The 22,960-nt window shown below is 51.2% G+C and overlaps 1 protein-coding gene and 1 long non-coding RNA gene across 3 annotated transcripts; one reads left to right on the plus strand and one right to left on the minus strand.

Annotated features, from left to right (window-relative positions):
- The first annotated feature begins 12 nt into the window (after positions 1-12).
- BRAP (BRCA1 associated protein) lies at positions 13-14,116 on the plus strand. The gene is made up of 12 exons (XM_063172971.1): positions 13-126; positions 257-403; positions 861-1,062; positions 1,780-1,969; positions 3,304-3,417; positions 3,838-3,986; positions 5,715-5,790; positions 6,282-6,420; positions 7,304-7,413; positions 8,979-9,068; positions 10,763-10,866; positions 11,878-14,116. Exons 1-12 carry the CDS (start codon positions 45-47, stop codon positions 12,236-12,238), a joined length of 1,764 nt encoding a protein of 587 aa, XP_063029041.1. The 5' UTR covers positions 13-44; the 3' UTR covers positions 12,239-14,116.
- Positions 14,117-15,886: 1,770 nt separating this feature from the next.
- On the minus strand, positions 15,887-22,881 carry LOC134427232 (uncharacterized). Of its 2 annotated transcripts, none has more exons than XR_010030122.1 (3): positions 22,612-22,881; positions 21,805-21,919; positions 15,887-20,568 (listed from the first exon to the last, which is right to left on the minus strand). It is a non-coding gene; the product is annotated as an uncharacterized LOC134427232 (long non-coding RNA). The 2 variants fall into 2 exon arrangements; XR_010030123.1 differs by having other exon boundaries at positions 21,771-21,919.
- Positions 22,882-22,960: the final 79 nt, after the last annotated feature.

The raw sequence follows: 22,960 nt of genomic DNA on the forward strand, positions 1-22,960 counted from the left end.
GAGGCGGAAGCGGCGGCGCTCCCGGTCCCGGCCCCGCGGAGCCCATGAGCGTGTCCCTGGTCGTGATCCGGCTGGAGCTGGCCGGGACCTCCCCGCTGCCCGCGGGCTTCGCCTACAGCGCGGCCGGTGGGTTCCCCCCGCCGGGGGCACGGGCGGGGCGGCGCGGGGCAGCGCGGCCGGGCCCGCTCCGCACCGCGCAGCTGCCGCCGGGGCCGTCCCGGGGCCGCCGCTGCCAACGCCCGCTTTGTCCCCGCAGCTCCGGACATGGCAGCGGAGAGCAGCGGCGCCGTGCCCGCCTGCCTGGAGGGGAAGGGCCCCGGGGAGCGGGCGGCCATCCTGCACCAGCACCTGGGCCGCAGGGAGATGACCGACGTGATCATCGAGACCATCCAGCCGCGGGCAGGTACCGGCCGCGGGCACCGGCGGTTTGGGCTGCCCGTGCTGGGGGCAGCGTCCCGGAGCTGTCACCGGCCGGGCAGGGCGGGGGAGCCCCGGTGCGGCGGGGTCAGTGGGGTTTGTGGGGCTGCGGTTTGGGGAACGAGCAGAGAATTCAGGAATGCGGGGCAGAGCCGGTGATTCCCTCCCACTGAGCTCATCCCCATCCTCACCTTCCTCCCCTGAGCTCATCCCCATCCTCACCTTCCTCTCCAGCTTCCTCCCCGAGCTCTGGGACAGGGACAGGACCCTGGGGCTGTGCCAGGGGGTTTAGGGGGAGATCAAGGAAAGGTTCTCCTCCCGAGGCTGCCAGAGCTCCAGGAGAGGTTGGACAAAGCTCCCAAGCTGGGATTTTTGGGGTGTCTGTGCTGTGATCCTGGTGCTGCCTTCCCCTCGGTAAAGGGGAAACTTTGCCTCTGTGGAAGGTGAAGCAGAAGCTGCCATGGAGGGAAGGAAATCCTCGGAGGCTGCATCAGCTGAGGACAAATCCAAACAGGAGGATCAAAGCCAGGAGTGTGAGGCTGCTCCAGACTCTCCCTCCAAGCAGCTCCCAGACCAGATCTCCTTCTTCAGCGGGAACCCCTCGGTGGAAATCGTTCATGGAATTATGCACCTGTACAAAACAAAGTGAGAATTCCTCATTTGTGGCTGCTCAGGTGGGAGTGGGAGGGTGAGCTGGCCGCCCTGGGGCTGTGGCTCCTTGTGGGGACAAACAGGAAGGGTGACTGGCTCCTGGGAATGCAGAGAGTGACTGGTGCTGATGGTGGAGCCCGGGGCTGTGGGTGGCACCTGTGGCACTGTGTGTGACACTGGGGGTGTTGAGGGATTGTGAGAGTGTAACACAAACACAGATTAACAAAAGAAGACATTTGAAAGCAGCTTTCCAAGGGATCCCACTATAAAATAGTGATCTCTGACAGCCTTGGGAGCTGTGTGAGGCAGGGGAAATGTTCATTTCTGGAGGTCTCATCCTGTATTTCAGGGGTTCCATTTCCACACCACTCCCCTGTAATTGTGTGAGAACTCCCATTTCAGGCCTTCCTGAGAGAAAGGAGAGCAGAAACCACCAAATGGGCACTGGCAGCAATAACAAACATTGCTCAGCTGTTCTAGGAATAGTGCTGATCATCTGGGGCTTGCCAAATTCAGCTGTTTTTATAGAAAATCAGGTGTCAAACAATCCCACTGTTCCTGGAGCTGCCAGGTTCATCCTTGGCTGAAGGATGCCTGTTTGTGGTGACTCCTGATGACAAAAGAGGGTTCAAGTCTGACAGCAGAGTTGCTGTGGCTGTGTGTCCAGCTGTGTGGCTGTGTGTCCCACGTGTGTCCCATGTGTGTCCCCAGCAAGATGACGTCCCTGAAGGAGGATGTGAGGCGCAGTGCCATGCTCTGCATCCTCACTGTCCCCGCCACCATGACCAGCCACGACCTCATGAAGTTTGTGGCCTCCTTCTACGAGGTGATTGAGCACATGAAGATCATCAGGGACTCCACCCCAAACCAGTACATGGTGCTCATCAAGTTCAGCTCCCAGGTAAGGCCCTGCCTGCAGGAATGTCACACCAGGTCACTCATCTGGGGCTTGGGTGGCTTCATGGGCAGCCCTGAGCCAGGGTAGTATTTACCCATGGAGAAACAGCTCTGTCCTCCTTCCCAGAGAGTTCCTGGGGCTGCTGAGGTTATTCCCACACCTGGAAGCAGTGGATGCCGTGTTCTGGCTGTCCTGTTCTTTTGGCAGGATGTTCTTCAAAAATTAATCCATTTACAGAGTTGTCTCAGCTTGTTCAGAGTCTTGTGCTGTGCTGAACACAAAAGACCCACCCAAGGGAGCTCCCTTTGTCTTAAGACAGACTTTTCCTGCTTTTCTGAGGAGCTGGGTGATCTCCACTGCCAGTGTGGAAAGGACAGAGCCCCCCAGTGTGAGAGCCTGGGGTGAATTGGTTATTGGTACCCAGATATCACACTTTGTTCCTTCAGGCCCCTTGGACTGGGCACCTCTAAATTCCCCCCTAATTCTTGTGTGGACCCTTTCACTTGCACATTTTCTTCTCCCAGCTGCACGTGATTTATTTTGGGGTTCAGGGTTTGTTTTGGGGTTCAGGGAGAGGTTTCCCCCAGCTGTGAATTCTGCCTGAGACGTTTCCCCAAGCCCTTAGTGCAGATGGAAGATTTGTGTGAGTCTTGTGCTAATTTCAGTATTACAAAGATGATTTTGTATCTCTTGTTGCATTAAATTACCCAGGCAGATATTTAGTGCTGAATCCCTGAACTTTTGCTCAGTTTGCTCTGAATTTCCTGCTTCTCAGGCAATTCCCTGAAGCTCTGTTGACCCCTAATGGCTGTGCCTGCAGGTAGCAAAACAAATCTCCAGGTTCTTTATGCTCCTGCCTGGCATCAGGAGAGTGAGAATTGGTGGTTGTGGAGAGAGGGTTTGGGGAGCTCCTGAGAGAAAAGGGGTGATGGATTTGGCAGGGTTTGGGTGGGTTCTGCTTCTTTTGCCCTTTTTGGGGCTGGGCTGTGAGTGGTGAATGGATTCTCCCCCACAGTTAATCTGTTGCTCCCATCCCTCACAGCAGCCTCCTAGATTTTTGCAGAGACCAAATTTGCTTTGCAAATGCACTGAAATTGCCAGCAAAGGGTGAAGCAGGTGCTGAGGGGGAATCCCCAATTCCTGCTGAATGTCACCATGGTGTCACTGCCCTGAGCTTCACTCGTGTCTTCCAGAGCTGACACCAAACCCAGCCCCAAACTGCAGTGCCTGGAGCTGGCTGAACCCCCTCTGGTGTTCCAGGGGATATGGGAGGTTTCTCCTGCTCTCCTTTGGGTGGGTTTTTCTGTGTGTAACCAGTTTCCCTGCCCTGTGCCCAGGCTGATGCTGACAGTTTCTACATGGCCTGCAATGGCCGGCAGTTCAACTCCATCGAGGAGGACGTTTGCCAGCTCGTCTATGTGGAGAGGGCTGAAGTCTTCAAGTCAGAGGATGTAAGTTTGGTTTGGTTTGTTTTTTTCCTAGCATTTAAGAAGGTTTTAAAAGGATTCTTTTAAGAACAAGCAGCAAAAATGCCTTAATACATCATCCCCACCTCCATTTCCCATTCCAGTGGAATGGGAAGAGTTTGTGTGGTGACTCCATGAACTTTGGGACCTAAACCTGCCTTGAGTTGTAATTTAGGGAATCCACAGAGCACAGTGGGGCTGGTTGCAGGTGCAGCCCCTTCACTGTGGCCCTTTGAATGTTGGGGATCACTTTCTTATCTTTGCAATACATTCCCAAGCACTATGTGGCCTCACAGCGTTCCTGTGTCACAGTTTTGACCCTGGTGCCAGCAGTGATGGGAAGCTGGAGCTGATGGCTGCTGCTGGGAAGGTGCTGAGCAGTTTGTGTGTGCTTGGTGCTTGCAGGGAGCCAGCCTGCCCGTGATGGACCTGACAGAGCTGCCCAAGTGCACCGTGTGCCTGGAGAGGATGGATGAGTCTGTGAACGGGATCCTCACCACTCTGTGCAACCACAGCTTCCACAGCCAGTGCCTGCAGCGCTGGGAGGACACCACGTGAGAGCCTGGCCTTTATTGCCACCTCTGGGGCCCTGCTTGGAGTGCTGGGCTTGTGCTGACAAAGCTCTGCTGGGCACTGTGGGGGCAGCAATTACTGCAAGTCCTCATGCTCAGTTTTTCCCATTAAGGGGCTCCCAGAGAAAAAAAATCTCCCTGCCAAAAGTAATTGAACAGTGATTCCCAGGGGGAATTGTAGAGGAATGCTGATTGTCTCAAAATACTCCAGGAGAAAAGAGCTGGGCTAAAGAGGCCTGGCTGCACACACAGCCCTGCTTCACTCAGCCTTGGCAGCTCAGCCAGGCCCTGCCTTGGCACTGCAGATCTGCTCTTGTGGGGAGCCCTGCAGCCTTCTCCTACCTGGATGTTAGGAGGGGAGGAAGAGGAGATGAGGAAGGCAGGGGAAGAAGGGATGATGACAAAATGGCTCAGTAGATCAGGCAGGAGAGGCTCCTGTTGTTCCAGGTGAGTGAAGGGAAGTTGTGTCCCTGGCACAGGGCAGGCTGGAGGTTGGATCTGTGTCTGTCCTTAAGGCAGCTGTCCTTGCTGCCACTGAGCCTCTCTTCTTGGTGCTCCCAGCTTCCTAAATCCCTGTGGAGTGGGGTTCTGGTGTGCCTGGATCCCTAAGTGCTGCTTCAGCTGGGGGTGTTTGCCATTCCTCTGGTTTGCTGCACCCCAGGCAGGCACAGGAGGCTGCAGATCCTCCCTGTGCCTGCTCCGTCCCTGCTGTCCCAATTCCTGGATTCTCTGATGGAATGTGAGGAGGATTGCAGCTCTCTGTGATCTGTCACTCCTAAGGCAGAGTAACAACTCAGGGAGATTGATCAGATTTGGAGCTGGGCAGGCTGAAGGGCTGCTTTGCTCCACAAATCCAGCCAGTGGAAATTTGGGGCAGTGGAGCATAGCCAGTGCAGGAGCAAGATCCCAAACAGCCCTTAAATATGGAATGTACAATTTAAGCAGAGCTTATGCTCCCAGTCTGAAGAAATGAGAAAGGAAAACCTCTGTTCTCCTTGCTCAGGCACCACAGAGGCTGCAGGTGCCTGAGTTTGAATAGGAACTGACTGCAGCCCAGTTGTCTGTTCCCTGGAAGATTTCTGGGGCTCACCCAGCAGCTGATGAAAAATACATAACCAGTCCTGGCAGCCTCAGTTATCCCATTCCTGAGCTGAGCTGTGCTGCTCCAGGGGCTGGACACAGCTTCCTTCTGCTCTGGGTCGTTCTGTCTTTGTGGCAGCACCGAGGGAGTTCCAAAAGAGTTGAAAGATCTGGATCTTCCTGCTACTGATTCTTTTAGGGTACACTTATGGGATGTTCTTCCTGGGAAAGCTGAGATTGAATCCTTGTTGTTGGGGTGGGATTGAAGCATCTCCTCAGGGATGTTTTAAGGACTGAGGGGTGTTTGCAGAGTGTCACTTGGCTGTCCCTAGCAGTGTGTAGCTCCAATGCCCTTCCTCAGTGTGTAGCTTCTGTGTAAACCCCTTTGACTGCACCAAAACCAGATCCAGCTGAAATGGCTTTGGGAGAACAGTTCTTTGTTCTGTCACCAACTTAAAACCAGTAACTTTGTGTGGAGTGAATTCAGGTGGGGTGAATGTGAGCTCATGGGTGAAACAGGGAACCTCTGCTGCACAAGGCATTTCCCTGGAGCTCTCTGGCTCTCTTTTCCATGACTGGAATGTGAAGATGTTGCTCCCAGTGTCTCATGATGTTCTTGTTGCCCTCCAGGTGCCCTGTGTGCAGGTACTGCCAGACTCCAGAGCCTGTGGAAGAGAACAAGTGTTTTGAGTGTGGAGTTCAAGAAGTAAGTAGGTGGGTGGAAGGTGAGATCTGGCCTAGATCTGACTGCACAGCTGCTTGGGTTGCTTTGGGGCTTATTCTCAGGCTGATTTTGGGCTGGTTTTACCAGCCAGTGGGGTGTCAGCTTTCCTTTTGAGTTGCACCAGTGCTGGGAAGGGAGGTCACCTCACAGGTTTCCTGTTCTGATGAATCTCTGTGGTTCTTAGATCAGTGTGACAGCAGGGAGCTAAACCAGCCTGATGGTGGTGCCCCTTGCAGTGTGTGCCCTCCAGAGCTTGCTGAGAGCCCTCATTCCTTAGCCAAGGCCATCTCCCATCTGGGTGGGATTTATGCAGCCCCTGCAGGGGTTGAACTGCCTTTGATGGGCTGAGCTGCCTTCCAGCTGTGGGGTGAGTGGGAAAGCAACCACTGACAGAATGTGGGGTGGGTCAGGCTGTGTGTGGGGGTGCTGCTGCCCCCAGAGCTGCCCCCAGAGCTGCCCCCTGTGTGTTGCAGAACCTGTGGATCTGTCTGATCTGCGGGCACATCGGCTGCGGGCGCTACGTGAGCCGCCACGCCTACAAGCACTTTGAGGAGACGCAGCACACGTACGCCATGCAGCTCACCAACCACCGTGTCTGGGACTATGCTGGAGGTGAGCCCCCACCTGGGCACCCCCAGGGGCTGGGAATGGAGCAGGTTGTGTCTGGGTTAATCCCTGATTTTGGGGAGCGGCCATCTCCGCTCTAGCAGCGGCTTCTTGGGAAGGTGACTCTGTCACAAAGTCTCACGTCTCTGGAATGTTTGTTACTCCTTTTCCATCATACCCCATTGAAGTCTCCCCTGCCCCAGAGCAGGCTTTGCCCCCAAGCAAGGCAGTCCTGTCCTGATAGCTCAGTCCCTCTTGGAGACAGAGTGCCCCAATACCCGGGCCGCTCGTAGCTGTGGCTGCCTTAAGCAAGCTCAGGGGATTTCAGCTCTTTAGTGATTATCAGCTCTCCTATGATTTCAGCTCTTGCTTGCTAAGGCACCTGTGGGCTAAGGGGAGAGGCAGATGAGAGAGAGAGGAGAAGGAGAGGTCCTGGTTGTTCCACAGTGATGGTTTATTGAGGGGTCTGTGAAGGGTTCCAGCGATGCCCAATGGGCTAAACCAGCCCCTTTTTATAGGGTACAGAGGGATCCAAACTTGTCCAACAGTAGGGGTTAGGGGAAAGTGACCTATGGGGTTACAGAGGTAAGCTAGAGTCCAAGAGGTGGAAGACAAGAGCTTATTTTGCTGTCTCATCGTGACTCAGCAATTTCTACTGTTAAATCTCAGCCCTCCAAGGGGTCTTAGACAATCTATGGGGTGTGCTACACCCCATAAGGTATTTTTTCCAAATAGCCCATGAGGTGGCTGGGAGGGATCTGCTAAAGAACAAATGCATGTGGTGTTGGCTTTGTGCCTGGCTGAGGGGCAGGGTCTGGGTGGTTTCACTGTGCCCCATGATTGGGGTTCCTCAGATCTGAGGGCCCATGGTTGGATTTTCTCTCCCCAGACAATTATGTCCATCGGCTGGTGGCAAGCAAAACTGATGGCAAGCTAGTTCAGTACGAGTGTGAGGGGGACATGTGCCAGGAGGAGAAAATTGATGCCTTACAATTAGAGGTAAATATTTTCACTTGTTGGACTCTGCGTTTTGGAAATGTTTCCAACCCCGCCACAAGCACGGTTCAAGCACGGTTCAATCCCATCAGCTGAGGCAGCAGATCTGCTCCCAGCCTGGAATTGTCTCCAGGCAGGAGCAGGATGGGTTTACTGCTTTTTTTTTTTTTTTTTTTTTTTTTGTTAATTTTTTTTTAAGCCTCTCCCTGGCTCTGCAGAGCCAATGCAGCGCAGAGCTGGCTGCAGTGTCATCCTGTGGTCACTGGTGATTGAAGCAGAGCTGCCTGTGCTGCTGCACACAGGGAGCACTGGAGGGAGAAGTGGGTCTGAGTCACTCCCCAGACCCTTCCTAGTGGATGGTTCAGAGCCAGGATCTGTGTGGCACTGTCAGTTTGGGTGGTTTAGCTCCCAAACTGAAGGAGGATGCAGGAATCCACAGCTGTGCGCTCACCTTGGCGAGCACATAGAGCTGAGATTCTGATGCCAGCCCTGTTCTGCTCCCTTCTCTTGAACAGATAATGATTTATTTATTTTTTGTACCTGTTGCCCAGCTTCTCCTAACTAAAGGAGAGGAGCTTGAAATGCCTGCCTCACTGAGCAGCCACTGCAGCACGATTTCAGCCGCATTAGACACGAGGGTTTGTGAGCAGGAACAGCCCACAGAGACCAGACTGGAGCAGCTCGTTGCTCACATAAATATTTGGTTGCTTTTCAGTGAATTTTCTGAATAACACTTAGATGCTAAATCAGCTAATTTTAACCCTTTTTTTTCCTGTGAGGTGGTTGCTTAAAGCATGTGAGATCTGTCTAATGAGATTGCCAAATTCATTCTCTCTTGAAATATTTCAGTGTTTTGGCACTCGGAAATTACTGAGAGTGATCAAGGCTCTGTGCATGTTTAATTCTCTAGTGAATGCCTAATTTGATGCTTATTAGGCTGATGAAAAGGAGTAATCACCTTTTTCAACCTTCTCATGACTCATTTGAAGAACCAAAAGGGAAAAGATGGGATGTAGGGCATAGATCCTTGTTCAGATACCAAAATGACATTGGAATGGGCCATACATGTTGGAGAAGAGTAATTGGGAAGCAGTAATTGGGAGTAATTGGTTACAGAGAGCTGAGGGTGCTTTCCCAGAAATCTCCTTATAGGAAACTTGATATGTGCATTGATCCTACTGCACTGGAGTTTGGGTTGTGGATGGGAGCTCTTCCCCTCAGCCTTTGCAGTCTTAGACTCTTAAGGACAGGGATGGGTGGTGCTTCATTTTCCTGTAGACATTTATTGCCATTCCCATGAAAAATCTGTCTCCTTAAACAATTCTTGGTTAGATATTTTCACTTGATCCTTGTTGTGCTGTAGAGGCTTTCCTTAATTTCAAAAAAACCCAAAATTATTTGATTGGGAAACCAAACTGGTGAAAGCCATGGATCTGCAGCTGGGCTGTGTGTGTCCAGAACTTCCTGATTTCATCTGTTAAACTGATGAAATGGATTGTGGATTGGAACCCTCGGGGCTCCTGCAGCAGCAGGGCCACCCTGAGTGCTCTGTGTCTCTGTGTTTGTAGTATTCCTATTTGCTGACGAGCCAGCTGGAATCCCAGCGGATCTATTGGGAAAACAAGATTGTCCGGATTGAGAAGGACACAGCTGAAGAGGTGAGCTCTGCCCTGGGCTCTGGGAAGGGTCCTGGCCCTGCTCAGTGGGAGAAGAAGGAGCTGCTGGATCTCTGGCTGAGCCTCGCGCAGCCGGCTCCGCTCCAAGATGGATCTGTCCCTTATCTGGCTGCTCCCAGGGAGCAATTTGCTGCTCAGTGGTGCACAAGCAGGTAGATTGCCACAAAGATTGCAGCTTGATTTCAGTGTGCTGCTGGGGAAATGCAGCAGTGGTGAAGGAAGGCAGCGTGGTGCTGCAGGATCCCGGAGCCATCCGTCTCTCTGACACGGATCTCCAGGGAATGGTGGTGGAGCACAGACAATATGACTTTAATTTGCTGGGCTGCAGAAGGTGGAACTGTCTCTCTGCTCCAAATGCATATTGATTTGCCCTTTCTTTTTGATCCCTTCTCTCTCTTCATCACCCTTTGGGAAAAGTTCAGAGTCTCCTCCTATAAAGCATCCTGCAGGCAGGACTGCTTCAAAATGTCACCAGGAAGAATCCAGGGAGGATATTCTACTGCTTGTTCACTCTACATGCATCCTTTCAACCAGGTTTAAAGGGAGTCAGGATTTAGAATTAAGTCCTTAACTTTCTTCAGGACTTCTTATTAACCACTTAAGTATCTGCAATTAAGTAGAAATAGAAATTGTGACTGTTAAAACGGTTGTCCTAAAAAACAGTCCCAGGAATCTTATGGAGAGCTTTATAAAACGAAAATATGTATCAAAAATGATCTTGGAGGTGGCCAGGAGACACAATCCTCAAAGCACCTTCAGAATGAAACCACTCTCATCCCCGCTCCAAACGTGGTTTCACATTTAAAGATCCAAATAATTTTATCCATGGCCCTTGCTCCATGTAATCTTGTCTGGATCGGTGCCACCATGCAGTGTATTCCATTATCAGTGCTCAGGCTCCTTCCCCAAATTAACCAGCAGCAGCACCAACATTCCCTGATTAGGACTGGAAGGCTCCAAACCTGCTCTGCACCCATGTGTGCTGACACTGACATCAGTGCAGGCTGCTCCTCCAGGAAAGCATTTCCCATTAAATTCCTGACCCACCGCCTCTGAGCGTGCTGGAGGCACCAACAGAAGGCAAACAGGAATTCCTGACTCTAAATTTCTTGTAAGTCTCATGCTGGAGGTTTGGCACCTGGAGAAGGAGAGCTTGGCTTTCTCCAGGAGCAGCAGAGGGAGGAGGAAAGGCCATGGCCAGGGGATGTTTGTGTTTGGGAGATATTGGTGTCACTGGGTCAGTGCTGAGTCAGCCCCTGCTCATCTTCACACTCATCCTCTGAGGTTTAGTTCAAAATGAGCAAAAACCCGGCCTTGAGGTGGGAATCTGAGTTTGCTGATGGATCCAGAACCACCAGAGAGTGGCTCAAGGAATGCTGGATGCAGGCAGGAAGAAGTTAAGGAGCTGCTGCAGCTTCTGGCGGTGCCTGGCACGGATCTGCAGCCGGAGTTGCTGTTCTGTGGGAGCAGCTCCCACGGCAACGTGGCTCCTTGGGAGTCTGGGATCCAGGGGTAACACGGGGGGTCCTCACCAGAACAAAACCTGGCTCCAGGCTTTCCTTACCTGGGGAGAGGAGGTGGTCAAAGTCTGGAATCAGCTCTGGAAAACCAAGTGCCCTGATGAAAGGGCAGCGGACTTTGAGCTGTTGGAAATGCCCCTGTGTTTGTTTTTACAGATTAACAACATGAAGACCAAATTTAAAGAGACCATTGAGAAGTGTGACAGTCTGGAACAGCGGCTCAATGACTTGCTCAAAGAAAAGCAGTCAGTGGAGAGGAAGTGGGTACCACTGCCAGGTTTAGTTCCATGCAGCCATTAAAACACCGTGCACTGACATCCAAAAAGGAAAAAAAACCTCCTGCTATTCCTGGGGTTTGAGCTGTTTAAGCTGCAATACTGAGAACATGGCTTGCTTTATAAAAAGCTCTGATTTCTGTAGGTGTTCACAAATGGGAAGTGTCTGAGTGAGCCCAGCTCTGGGGCCATGAGCTCCCTTTCCATGCTCTGCAGGTTCAGCATTCAGGGATCCTTCCCCTACGTGCTCTGAGGGAGATGCCAGCCTGTTCTGCCCTTGGTGGGTGCATCCAAAGGGATGAAAGGCAGCTCAGCAGGGGCATCAAACAGCACAGAGGCAAACACAGGTCTTGGGAAGTGCCTGGAGGAAAGATGTCCAGCCTGGGAATTGTGGATCCATGCAGTCCTTGGGTGGGACTGTGTTCCTCTTCCTCCCAGCCCAGGGCCTGTCCAGCAGGAGCACAGACACTGAGCTCCATGCTGCTCACCTTCCTGAGTGGGAAATGGGCAGAGGAGGGTGCCAGCAAACTGCAGGGCAAAAGCAGAGTTGTTGGGAGCAGGAAGCCCTGTCTGTGAATCACAGGGCTGTAACCCTTGTGGGAGCATCTTCCCTCCCAGTGAAGTGGTGTTTTGAGGGTCTTGGAGTGTGGCAGGAGGCCCCTGACTGCCCTCAGCTCTCTCAAGGGTCCCTTGTAATCCCTGTGCCCTTTTTGGCACCCATTCCAAAAGCTGCAGGTGTGTGTCCAAGGTCAGTTCCATCTCCCAGGCACATCCTGCCTGTTCCCTGTGCTGCTGGCTTTTGGCATGAGATGGAATTGCCTGACTTGGGGGGAATTTCAGAATCTTATATTTCCCCCCCCCCTTGTCCATCTTTGCTGGAAAACCAAATTCCAGGTGGAGTTGGTGGGCTGGGGGTCAGTTATCAGTGAAAAGGCTGAGCTGGTGTTTGGTCTGGGTGGGCAGGGCTCTCTCCTGACTCCTGCTTCTCTCTGCAAGGTGTTCCCAGCTGAACAACAAAGTGGCAAAGCTCTCCAACGAGCTGAAGGAGGAGCAGGAACTGAACAAGTGCTTGAGAGCAAACCAGGCCTTGCTGCAGAACAAACTGAAGGAGGAGGAGAGGGTGCTGAAGGAAACCTGTGAGCAGAAGGACCTGCAGATCTCGGAGATCCAGGAGCAGCTGAGGGATGTCATGTTCTACCTGGAGACACAACAGAAAATCAACCACCTCCCAGCTGAGACCCGCCAGGAGATCCAGGAAGGACAGATCAACATTGCAGTGGCATCTTCTGCCAGTTCCTCCACAGCAGGCACAGGCAAACCTTCCTCCAGGAGAGGCCGTGGCAAGAGAGGGAAATGAGCACAGGAATTCTCTGCTCCCACCTGGAACTGGCCGTGCCAGCAGCAGGCCAGGCTCACCTCGGGACTCGGGCTGGCGACACCCAGCTCACCAAAGCTCAGCTAGAAATTGTCTCCAGAGCTGCTCATAAAAACTGGCTGCAAGTCAGTGGAGGTGTCTGTGGTATTTAAAAGCATTTCACTGCACTATTTAGCTGTTTTTAGGCAGATCTTGGTGACTATTTTGCCTTCCCTCCTTTTCAGAGCCCCTCCTGTCATGCATTTGACTTTCTTGGAGAGTGTTTTGGGGTGGGGGGGTGTGGGGTGTGTCCATATCCAACATCCCATTCCCTGTGGGGATGCTGTAGAGTAGGCTCAGCCCGGTGTGTAAGGCTTCTCCAGTTCTTCTCCTGGATTAAAAGTATTCTCAATTAAGAAGTTATTTAATAAAACAGTGTCAATTAGGTTATATACATCTCCTTTTTGTATGTGCAGTCCTGACACTGCAGAACTGCCTGTGCAGGAGTAGAACTGTAGTTTGGAAAGAAAAAGGAGTGAGGTGTGGAAAATAAACCATGTTAGTGGTGTAAGAAACCAGGCAAGTCCTGAAGGCCAATGGTTGGGAATTTAAAGGCTTTAAGGGACTTTCCTCTGAACAATCTGAATTTTAAAGGTGGCCTTTGAGAGGCCAGGGTTGCTGTGCTGCCTGTGGGGCACAAAGGGTGGAAGGTTTATGTTCTGGATGCTGTTTAATGTGGTTATTTTATAGTTATTTCTGCAAATTAAGTGGAGTCATCTGTGAGTCGGGGACACATTCCCAGTGCTCCTGGAGCAGGGTGTGTGTGTCCCTGTCTGAGCTGCTCTGGCAGTGTGGTGGGAGCTCCAGAGTGTTCTCCTCAGAGCCAGGTGAGGAGAGGAACAGGCACAGCCTTTCCCAGGCTCTTCCCACATTCCTGGAGCTGCCCCTCCCCGGGTCCTCAGCAGGAGCTGCAGCTCTGGTTCAGTTCCTGTGCTCACCAAAACGTGGCACTATCCACAACCTCAGCTGGCAGAGCTGCTCTGTGACTTGCCCCTAAGGGACACAGGTCCTGGAAGGGAAATTTCTGCACAAATCTGCTTTGGTTTGGGTTTTTTGTTGGTTTTCACTTAGAATCTAAGACTCAGTGCTCTGGGGTGGGAGGTTTTTCCCTGGAGAAGCGACTGTCCTGGTTGCTGTTGTGCTCAGAATCAGAGCATTTAAAGGCTGATCTTTTGTTAAAATGGCAAGGGAGTCCCCAGTTGTCTTTCCAGGCCTCAGGATGATCCTGGTCCTTGTTGGAACAATCATGACCTTAGTTTGGAACACTGAAACAGCTCTGGCTGAGCAGGTCCAGCCTGGAACACAGGCATGAAACAGCCAGTCCTTTATTGCTAGAAGTTTCTTTTTTTGGCCCACTGAAAGGGACAAGCCCCAGTCCCTGGAATGACCCTGGGAAGGTGGGTGGGTCTCATCCACTTCCTGCCTGCATGGACAGAGAGAGTTGAGCTTCCTCACTGGAATTACTGTAGGGCTGGTAGTGCACTCTGGGCATCCCCTGCTTGGGTTTGGAGATCTGCCCCCACCACCTGGGACTTGGACCTTTTTTTCTGACCTTGGAGCAGGAATGTACACTCACTTTTCCAGGGTGTGGATTGTCCTACCAGGCCTCTGCCTTCTGTAAATGACTCTAAGGACCTCGAGATGTACAGCACGGCTTGCTCTGCTAGAGAAACTATTTTATTTAAGATATATTTTTACACCATTAAGATCCTCTGACCTTTTGCTGAAGGCTTGCTTTGTGTAGAACACTAAAGATGCTGTACTGTATCTTGGAATTCATTTTCAAAAAATGTGATGGAAAATTAAACCAGCGTGCAGTTCTTTCTGTGTGTTTGTTCCACTGGAGGGGAGGGAGGAGGTTATTTTGGGAGTCTGATAGTTTTTAACTCAAAGGCAAAGCTGTCCAAATGAGCTCTTGGCCTTCTTTGGGCTGGGGAAGTTGGGCCCAGCTGAGCTGATAGGAGCAGATAAGGCTGGGCAGTTATCTCTGGGCAGCTCATGCAGAAAAAGCAAGAATTGCAGAAGGTTTTGTGTTGAACCAAACAACTCTCAGTCCTTGAGTCCCCTTCAGCTTCTCCTTAAACCATCCCAGGTGAGCAGAGACCCTGCAGTGTCTGTCTGGGTGTTCATTCACTGCTGCAGATCATTGAGAATCTCATTCCCTTGGGAGATTTCCCACAAGGAACTGGAGCTTGTGTTGAAGGGAAAGGTCCCAGCTCAGGCTGCTCTGTGACTTTTCCTTACCCCTCATCCAGACCCACAAGTGCCTGGGAAGAGCTTTGGCCCTGGGACCTCAGCCTGTGGTCAGGTTTTGCCCTCAGCAAGAGGAGCAGCAGGTGAGCCCTGGCTGTGACTCACTGTCCCCACAGCTCCTGCACAGCCTGAAACTCACAGCCCTGCACAGCTGAGATTGGCCCAGCTCCTGCTGCGGTTACAAGCCTTGAAACAGACATTTTAATTTGGAAATGCTGGAAGGAACACACCTTTCCCCAGCTGAGCACAGGGGTTTGCTGGGTGGACTCCCAGGTAGCTGTAGGACATGGGCTCCATGGAATAACAGAGATGTTCCTGCAGGAGCAAGAGATGAGGGACCTGCTCTCCCCAGAGCACTGCTGGTGGCCAGCACGTGCTGGAACTTCCCTGGATGCTGCTGCTCCCTCCGGAAAAGGTCCCTGCTTCACCTCCTGGCAGGGATGGAGAGGGACACCAAAGTGATTCTGTGAGCAGGGGCAGGATGGTGACCTGGAGCCTCTGCTGTCACCTCTGTGGGGACAGCAGCCAGCAGAGGAGGTGGCAGGGCTGCAGCAGAGGCTGTGCCACTGCAGGGGCAGGGAGGAGCCCAGCTGGAGCAGGGTCCCAGCCAGCAGAGCTTGGCAGAGGCTGAGGATGCTGAGATGATTCACTGCAGCAGCTGCTCCCAGTGAGCGCAGGGAGAGGCGGCTCCAGGGGCAGAGGGGGACAGAGGGGGACAGAGAGCTCTGCTCCCTGCTTGGGGGAAGTTTTGGGCACCTGGGGGTGATCTGGGGCGCAGGGCTGGACTGTCACTGCTCCATGACAGGAATGTTCCACCTGAGCCATGGCAAAGCTGGGTTGGCACTTTGGGGTGACACACCTGACACTGCTGTTTCTGGTTCTGGGGTCTCATTCCTATTTTGTCCCTTGGGAAGAACCTGTCCCTTAATACCAATTAATCCCCTCCATGTCACCATTCTGCAGAGGAGCCAAAGTCCTGGGTGAGGTGACATCTCTGGCTTGTGCCCAAGGAAAACCTTGCATGGTGCTGTGAGCAGAGTGGACACAAAGATCCAGAGGTGTCCATCTGTCCCCCATGGCCATGCCCTCCATGGGGCTCCTCTGCTCCTCTGCTCTCCCACACCCTTTACCTTTCCCCAGTTCCCTAAGGCCCACTGGAAAATTCCTGCCTTGATCTGCACCAACTAACTTGTCTGTTTTTCTCGAGCTCTGAGAAATTCACATCCATTTCCCCAAAACCTCCTCCCCCCATTTTTTCTTTTTATTTTTACACAAATGGACATTTTGGTCTAATAACTGTGTTTGAAAGGTAAACTCATCCAGCTGCTCCAAAGGACAACCAGTGGTGTTTGGGGTGTGTTTTGCAGCACAGGGGGGATAATTTGTGTATTCCTCCCCCAATCTGAATTCTTGCACACATTTCCCAAGGCAAGAATTGTGCTTGGGTTCACCCCAGAATCCAAGCAGCAACAGTAAAACAGGGACAGGTTTGCTGGGAGCAGGAAGCAATCAGAGATATTTGCTTTCATTCCAGCAAAAACCCCACACCTACAGCTTCCTGCCCCTGCACCACCCCTGAGCAAACATTATTTATAGCAGCAAGAGCAGTTATAGCTTTGCCCCTTCTTGACCTGGAAGTAATTGGTTAATTGAGTTAGACAACAAACCTCAACACACTCGCTTGGTTTCCTTCCACCTTCTCCCAGGGAGCTGGAGAGTCAAACTCCTTCCATCCCAAGCTGGTTCAAAACATCAAACACCTCCGGGAGAACAATGTTTACTTCCCCAGCAGGAAATTGGGCCCTGTTGAAACTTCTTCAGGGCCAACAGCTCCTCCAAAGCTGCTGCACCTGGGGAGTTTTGCTGCTGAGCTGGAGCTGGAGCTGGGGTAGGTGGGGGCTCTTTGGGGAGGGTTTCCTGAGCTGTGCTGAGGCTGGGGAGCTGTGCAAATCTTTGCTGCTGCTGCTGGGAGCTGAGCTCTGAGCTCACCAGGAAACTGAGATTTTGGTCTTTGCAGGTTCAGTAATTTGCTGGTTTGGTGGTTGGAGAGGTTCTCTGGGTTTGTGGGCCTGAGGGCAGTGGGTGAGGATGAGCTGTGTGAAGCACATGCTTTATTCCCAGCCTGAGATCCTGGTTGTGCTGATTTTTTCCTGGAGACAGACTGCAATGAACTGGTTTTTTTGCTTGTTTGCTGTGTTTTTCTGTGTCCCTATGTGGTGGCAATGGCCTTGGAGGACAATGTCAGTGTGGGACATACCTTGGTCTCCTGGATGCAAAGATGATGTTTTTGGCAATAATTCACAGGCCAGGCCTCTGCCTCTCAGTCTCCTCTTCTCTCTTTTATGTGTTATTTGTGATATTTATCACAATGCTCACCATCTTTGGGGAAGAAAAGCCTCTTGCCATATACAGCAGAGGGGTTTAAGCAGGTGAAGGAAATCCTCTGGGTTTCCTTTTGGGAAAAATGCTCCTCTTTGGGGTGCTGGGAGACCCCCCACTTACAGGTTCCAAAGCATCTTCATGATCTGTGTGCCAGAGCTCTGTAAAACAAAACCAAACCCACAACAAATCCTTCCAGCATCTACACCAGGATTAGATCTCCCAGAATGATTCCTCTGCACTACTGGGAATCTCAGCCCAACAGAATTAACTTAGGCTGTTGAAATTCCTGGAGCTGTTGGCTGGAATCCCTGGTCTGCGTGGAGTTCAGTTGTGAGAGCTGGAGGAGCTGAGTGGGAGATGTGGCCAAGCAAGATGGGTGAGCTGGAGTTATCCACAGATATCCACAGGAGACAGGGATGCTGCTGCAGCTGGAGGGGAAGCTGGATGGTTTTGTCCAAGCACAGCTGTGCTAAAAGTTTCCCTCTGCAAGTGCAGGGCTTGCACAAGGAGCAAAGAGGACTTTTCCCAAGCAATTCTCCTTGGCAGCTTTCAAACATGCTCTGGCTTCTGGTGAAGAACAAATCCCAGCTGGATTCAGTGAAGGAGCACCAAGAGCCAGGTGCTTCCCTGGGATCTGGGAGCTCCTGGCCTCCAACCCTTCCTGAAAATCCCCCTCAGTTTCATCACAAGGAGCCAAACACCTTCTCCTCCTTCCAAAAAATCAATGTGGAGGAGCAATCAATGGTGTAAAAGCCGAGGCTTACGTGGGAATGCAGGCAGCACTCTGCAATCACAGCATTTTCCTCTGCAGGGATCGAGTCAAACTGCAGAAGCAGTTAAGAGGATTAGATATTTTTGATCATATTTGCAGCTGTTCTTGCTGTAACTGAGAGGAGAAATCCAAATGTGTCGCCTTGGGAAGTGACAGAGGCTGGAAGGGAGAGCTCCCCTGGGACCCTGCAGCCAGGGTGTGCTCAGCCCCTGCTGCCTCCCAGAGCCACAGGGGCTGTCATTCCTGCAGCTGGGACTGTGGCACTTGGCTCCCTCAGAGGTCCAGGCTCCAGTGGAAACCTCCCTGTGAGCCTGGATCAGGGCTCTGAGCTGCAATGGTGGCTCCAAAACCTCTGAAGGCCGAGGTTTCCCAGGTGCCACAGCTTAAACAAGGAGTGCTGTGGAAGCACTGCCAAGTTCAGAGCCAGATGTGAGAGAGGAGATCCCTCCCTGGACATCACCAAGGATTTCCAACACTGCAGTGCTAAGTAAGGAAAACTAATTCCACTGTACAGTTAAATTTCAGTGTCTAATTTTCACACATTCAGCACTGTTGGAGTCCAAATAAAAATACCTGACTGTTCCCTTCAAACCCATCCCTGCAGAGATGCTGGGGATGTGCTGCCAGCACTGCAGTAGGAAGCTCCTCTGCTTTTCCCAAGGGACATTTCCAACAGGCCCTTGGCCCCCAGGATGGGATTACGGGATCCATTTATCCCTTTTCCCATTCTTCAATAAAAATGTGGAATTGGCTCCCTGAGCCATGTTGTTGTGGAAGTGCTTGACCCTGCTCACAGAAACTGCCTGGGCTTTCTCTTCTCCATGGACGGAGCCTGTCCAGGACAGGGGGGTTCCTACTGAAGCCAAAATCCCAGATTTGAGCCCCAGGTGAGACATCCCTGAGGAGGGGAAAGTTTCACGTCTCACTTCCAATTTCCCTGATGATTTTAGCCCAGTGAACAGGGGAAAGAGCACCAGAGGTAACAAATGCAACCCTTTCCAAACACAGTCATGTGATTGTCATCTGCCAAAAACATAAACCACAATCATAATCCTAAATTTGTCCTTTGAGCATACCTGTGCCTGCTCTGTAGTAGTTTCCTTCTAATCCCCAGGGATTAATCCTGAAGTGCATTGAAACATCTGAGGTGAAGGGCTACAGTGGAAATTCCTTGCAGGCTGGTAATAATAACTGAAAGCTGCTCTGTGAAGCAAACCTGAGGCTGACTTGGTTTTTAATGGACATCTGTCTGTAGGGGGAAAAAATGCCATGGCAACTGGCTTTCTTGTTGGCACGGCAGCCTCAGCAAAGGGCTGGGGAGAGGATGGGTATGGGAGGGTCTGAGTGGCTCTGCTGGGAAACCTGGAGGTGCAGCCCAGCCAGGCTGGGAGGCAAAGGTTGTTTATGCTCTGTGAGCAGCAGATCTTGAGGGATTTAACAGCTAAATCTTGGCATAACGATTGCTTTGTGTGCTGCTGCTGCTGCTGCTGCTTAGCAGGAGCCAGGCTGGGTTCCCCCCTCCTTCTCCTAAAAAATGTGAAATCTAAAGGCAAAAAGCACCTGGTTGGAGATTTCCAAATAAAAATACCTGGTGCTTTGGAGATTTGGTTGGAGATTTGGAAATGTCCAACCTAGTGCTTTGCTGGGCAGGGTTGGTTCTCCCAGTTTGCAGCTCTGTCCCAAGGATCTCTGCAGAGCCATGGCTCCATCAGATGGATCCTGGAGCTTTGCTGGCTGAGGAGGGAAATGGTCTCGTTGTGTCCAAGGCCTGTGGAAGTTGAGAGCAGGGGTCATTCATGGTGATAATGGGTGCACAAGCTCTGGCACTGCTGTTCCTCCCTCCAGAGCTCCGTGGACATCAGCACTCCCCTTCATCTCCTCTTGGTGCAGGAGAAGCAGCAGAAAATGCAAGGCCCAGCAGGGACATCCATCACCCTGGCTGCACTCAGCTGCAGGGCTGACAATTGGGAAGAAATGGCAACAAAACTGCAAGTGCAGATCAAAAACTGCACCTGATGGGAGCTGCTCTCTGCTCAGAGCTGAGCTGGGAATTTGGGAGCTGCAGGAAGATCAGGGTGGGGGGAAAGGCAGAGGTGGCAGCAGCTGTCCCACGTGGCTGGTTTGGAATTTGGGGTTTGGTTTTGCTGTGGCGCCGATTCTGGTCTGGCCAGGGGTGTGTCCTGTCAGAACTGAGGGCAGCTTTGCTGACGAGCTACATCGTATCTCTCTGGGAAGCGCTGCTGTGTGTCAGCACCCGATTTGTTCTCTTAATTTCCTTCCAAGTGTTTGGAGAGCCCCGTGCTCACAGCACTGCCCACAAAGCTTTACCCTCTGAGAGGAGCGGTGGGGATGATGGCACTGAACAACTGAAATCTTCAGGGAAGAGAAAACTCGTGTGTGAAAAAGCTCAGTTCTCTGAGCTTCTCCAGCAGCTGATTTTGCTCAGAGCAAAGCCCCGTGCCTGTGCTGCTGTCCCTGTGCAGCCAGGCGTGTTTTGTCTTGCTGGATGCTGTTGAGGATCACCCCGGGTAGCTCAGGGAAGGCAGCTCAAGACCAACAGCAGGTTAGATCAAGGAAATGTTACATCACACGGCACTTCCTGCTAAGTGCTGCTATTATCAGCCTCATTCATCTCCGCATGCAAATGCAGCCTGCACACGTAGTCACACATCTGGAGGGAAACAGCAGTCCTGGAAAGGAGCAGCAGCTCTAACCTGGATCCCACAGGAGAGGCAAAAGGGAACACGATTCTCCATTAGGAATTGTTTCCTTTCTTTCTTATCTGAATCCTGAATTTTTCTCCAGCTAAACCAGCACATCCACTGTTGGCTGCTCTTTGTCACATCATTGACATCCAAAGTGTCAGCTGTAAATGGTCGGGAAGAGCAAAAAAAAAAAAAAAAAAAAAAAAAAGGTGAGAAATTGATAAAACCAAGCCATAAAATAATAAATGTTGGGAATGGTGGGCTATTAAGAAAAGCATATTCAGGAGGAAGTAAAGGGAATGATGTGCCCTAACAGCAGCAGAACCCCATTACACTGGGAATTTGGGGAGGTCACTGCACACACAGGAAGAGCAGTGTCCCTGGAGAAGCTGGCTGCCACTGCAAACCACCCTGCAGCCTCTCTGGTGGTCACTGCTGAGCTATTTTAAATGATCACTTCTATATTTACATTGAACCTGCTTCTTTATAAGGATGCTCAACAAAGAAAAAAGGGAGGGCACAACGAAAGCCAAACAGAGCTTAAGAAAACAAAGAATCCATTGAAGGGGAAAACAAGTCAAACTGCAACTGCTCTTGAGTCATTCCTGAGATGTGAACACCAGCCTATTCATACCCTGCTTTCTGAGCCTGTAATGTCACCCTAAAATGTACTTTACTGTGCTCACGTCATGTCTTAGAGGCTGCCTCTGCCTGTGGAACTTGGTTCTGTGTTTTTTGACATTTCTGACTATCAAAGGCTCTGTCTTTGCCCCACAGCCCCTTCAAACTGCTGCAGGTGCTTTTGTGGTTCTTAACCTTCAGGCACAGAAATAGTCACCAACTGCTGTGAGCTGTGAGCATTCCAGGCTGGAAAAGCACTGAAGTGCTGTCCTCTAAAAACCCCACACTAAGTGACCTGGATGGGTTCTACTCACTCTCTTATCTGACTTCCTTGTGCTTTTTATTAACAACTTCCTTTACAGAGTTGCTCAATGTTCAACCCAAAGCTGTGCAACGTAGAAACAACACCCTAAAGAGATTGGTTCATGGAATTATGGAATATCCTGAGTTGGAAGGGACCCAAAAGGATCTTCCAGTTCAATTCTGGCCCTGCACAAACCCTTCAACATTTTTGTAGCCTCTTCTGTGCTCTACATATTTCTTAGATTTTTATACACTTCTACATACTACTACAACTGTTATTATTATTACTACTACTGCATTGTTATTTATTATCTTATATTGGTTAAGTGCTTTTTCATGCTAGTGGTTTTTACACAAATATATAGAAAGGATTTTTCTTAGCTGCTTTTAGGGATTTATTTATCCTATCACATACAGTGAAACAGATCCCTGCTCTTACACAAAATGCCCCCAGAATTGGTGCCAGGGGTAACCTTTGGCTCTGCAGGTGCTGATGTCTCCCACAGAAACTCTTGGGCTCCAGAAATCCTCAGTGTCCTTCTCACTCAGTTCTGTGGCTGTGAAATAGTGAAGCATCTCAGGAGTTCACTGAAAGGATTAAAAAATGAAATTTCTTTAAATCACCATCTCTGCTAAGAGTATTTTCAATGGGAAAATTCTTTATGCTGAGCCCATTTTGGGTAGGATCTGTCATCTAGCTCATAAAGCATTAACCACAAGGTTACTTGGGCCTGTGAGGTAAAACAAAACAATCAGTTTAAAAGGTAAAATGTAAGGAAAATGCTAATTTAAGAAAGCTGTTCAATATTTTATCTTTTTACCATTGTGTGCTGCCACCCACAACTCTTCCAACTGCATGGGAAAGCTGTTGCTTTAGGAGCAAGGTGTATAAATAATGCCTGCCTAAGAGCAGGGCTCCTTTTTATTCCATTGGAATCCTGTGGGATTTCTAGAGCATTTCTATGAATAGATTAAACTCTGAGCATTTCGAGTAACCATGGCTATAAATCAATTTAGCTCTTGGTTTTCAAGTTGCATCTGCTCTTACTAATCCTGTATGTGCTTTTTTTTTTTTTTTTTTTAATAGGACAGACCAGGCTTTTATTTCTGTGTATGGGTTTGGGTTTGGTGAAATTCCCACTCTGCACCAAGCAGGTTCCACACACAACCACTGCACCCTGGGTTTCTGCAGGGAGCCTGCTGATGGTGGACAGGCAACACGGAGTGAGGGGAGAACTGGCATCTTGAGCTTAAATATTTTACCCATCAGCACAACGCACATTGAAATTTCTTTACTACGAGGGGAAGCCCTGACTGCCCCGAAATCTGTAAGATGGAGGGGCACTGCAGGGAAAGCAGCCATCCTCCGGCCCCATCTTGCTTTCCCCCAGGAGCAGGGATGTGTTTGGCAGCGATGGCTCGGGCTCTCTGCGGATCGGGGCCTGGCGTCCTCCACCGGCCTTTCGCAGCAGGCCAGGGCTCGGCCATTTTTCCTCCATTTCGTTGTCTCTCGACGTTTGGTTTCTTTTGAACGATGCGCTGCGGCCCGAGCCCGCCGCCCTCCCACTGCCGCTCGCTGGGGCCCGGGGAGGGGCGAGCGCGGCCGGGCCCCACCAGGCCGCGGCCTGC

The sequence above is a fragment of the Melospiza melodia genome, chromosome 20 (assembly GCF_035770615.1).
Source record: "Melospiza melodia melodia isolate bMelMel2 chromosome 20, bMelMel2.pri, whole genome shotgun sequence".
Taxonomy (NCBI): Eukaryota; Metazoa; Chordata; class Aves; order Passeriformes; family Passerellidae; genus Melospiza; species Melospiza melodia.

Bases quoted from the DNA above. Each gene is read 5' to 3' on its own strand.
- BRAP (XM_063172971.1), top strand. From the start codon at position 45: ATGAGCGTGTCCCTGGTCGTGATCCGGCTGGAGCTGGCCGGGACCTCC. The intron at 1,063-1,779 runs GTGAGAATTCCT...GTGTGTCCCCAG, and splicing joins ATGCACCTGTACAAAACAAA to CAAGATGACGTCCCTGAAGG. The intron at 10,867-11,877 runs GTGGGTACCACT...TCTCTCTGCAAG, and splicing joins AAGCAGTCAGTGGAGAGGAA to GTGTTCCCAGCTGAACAACA.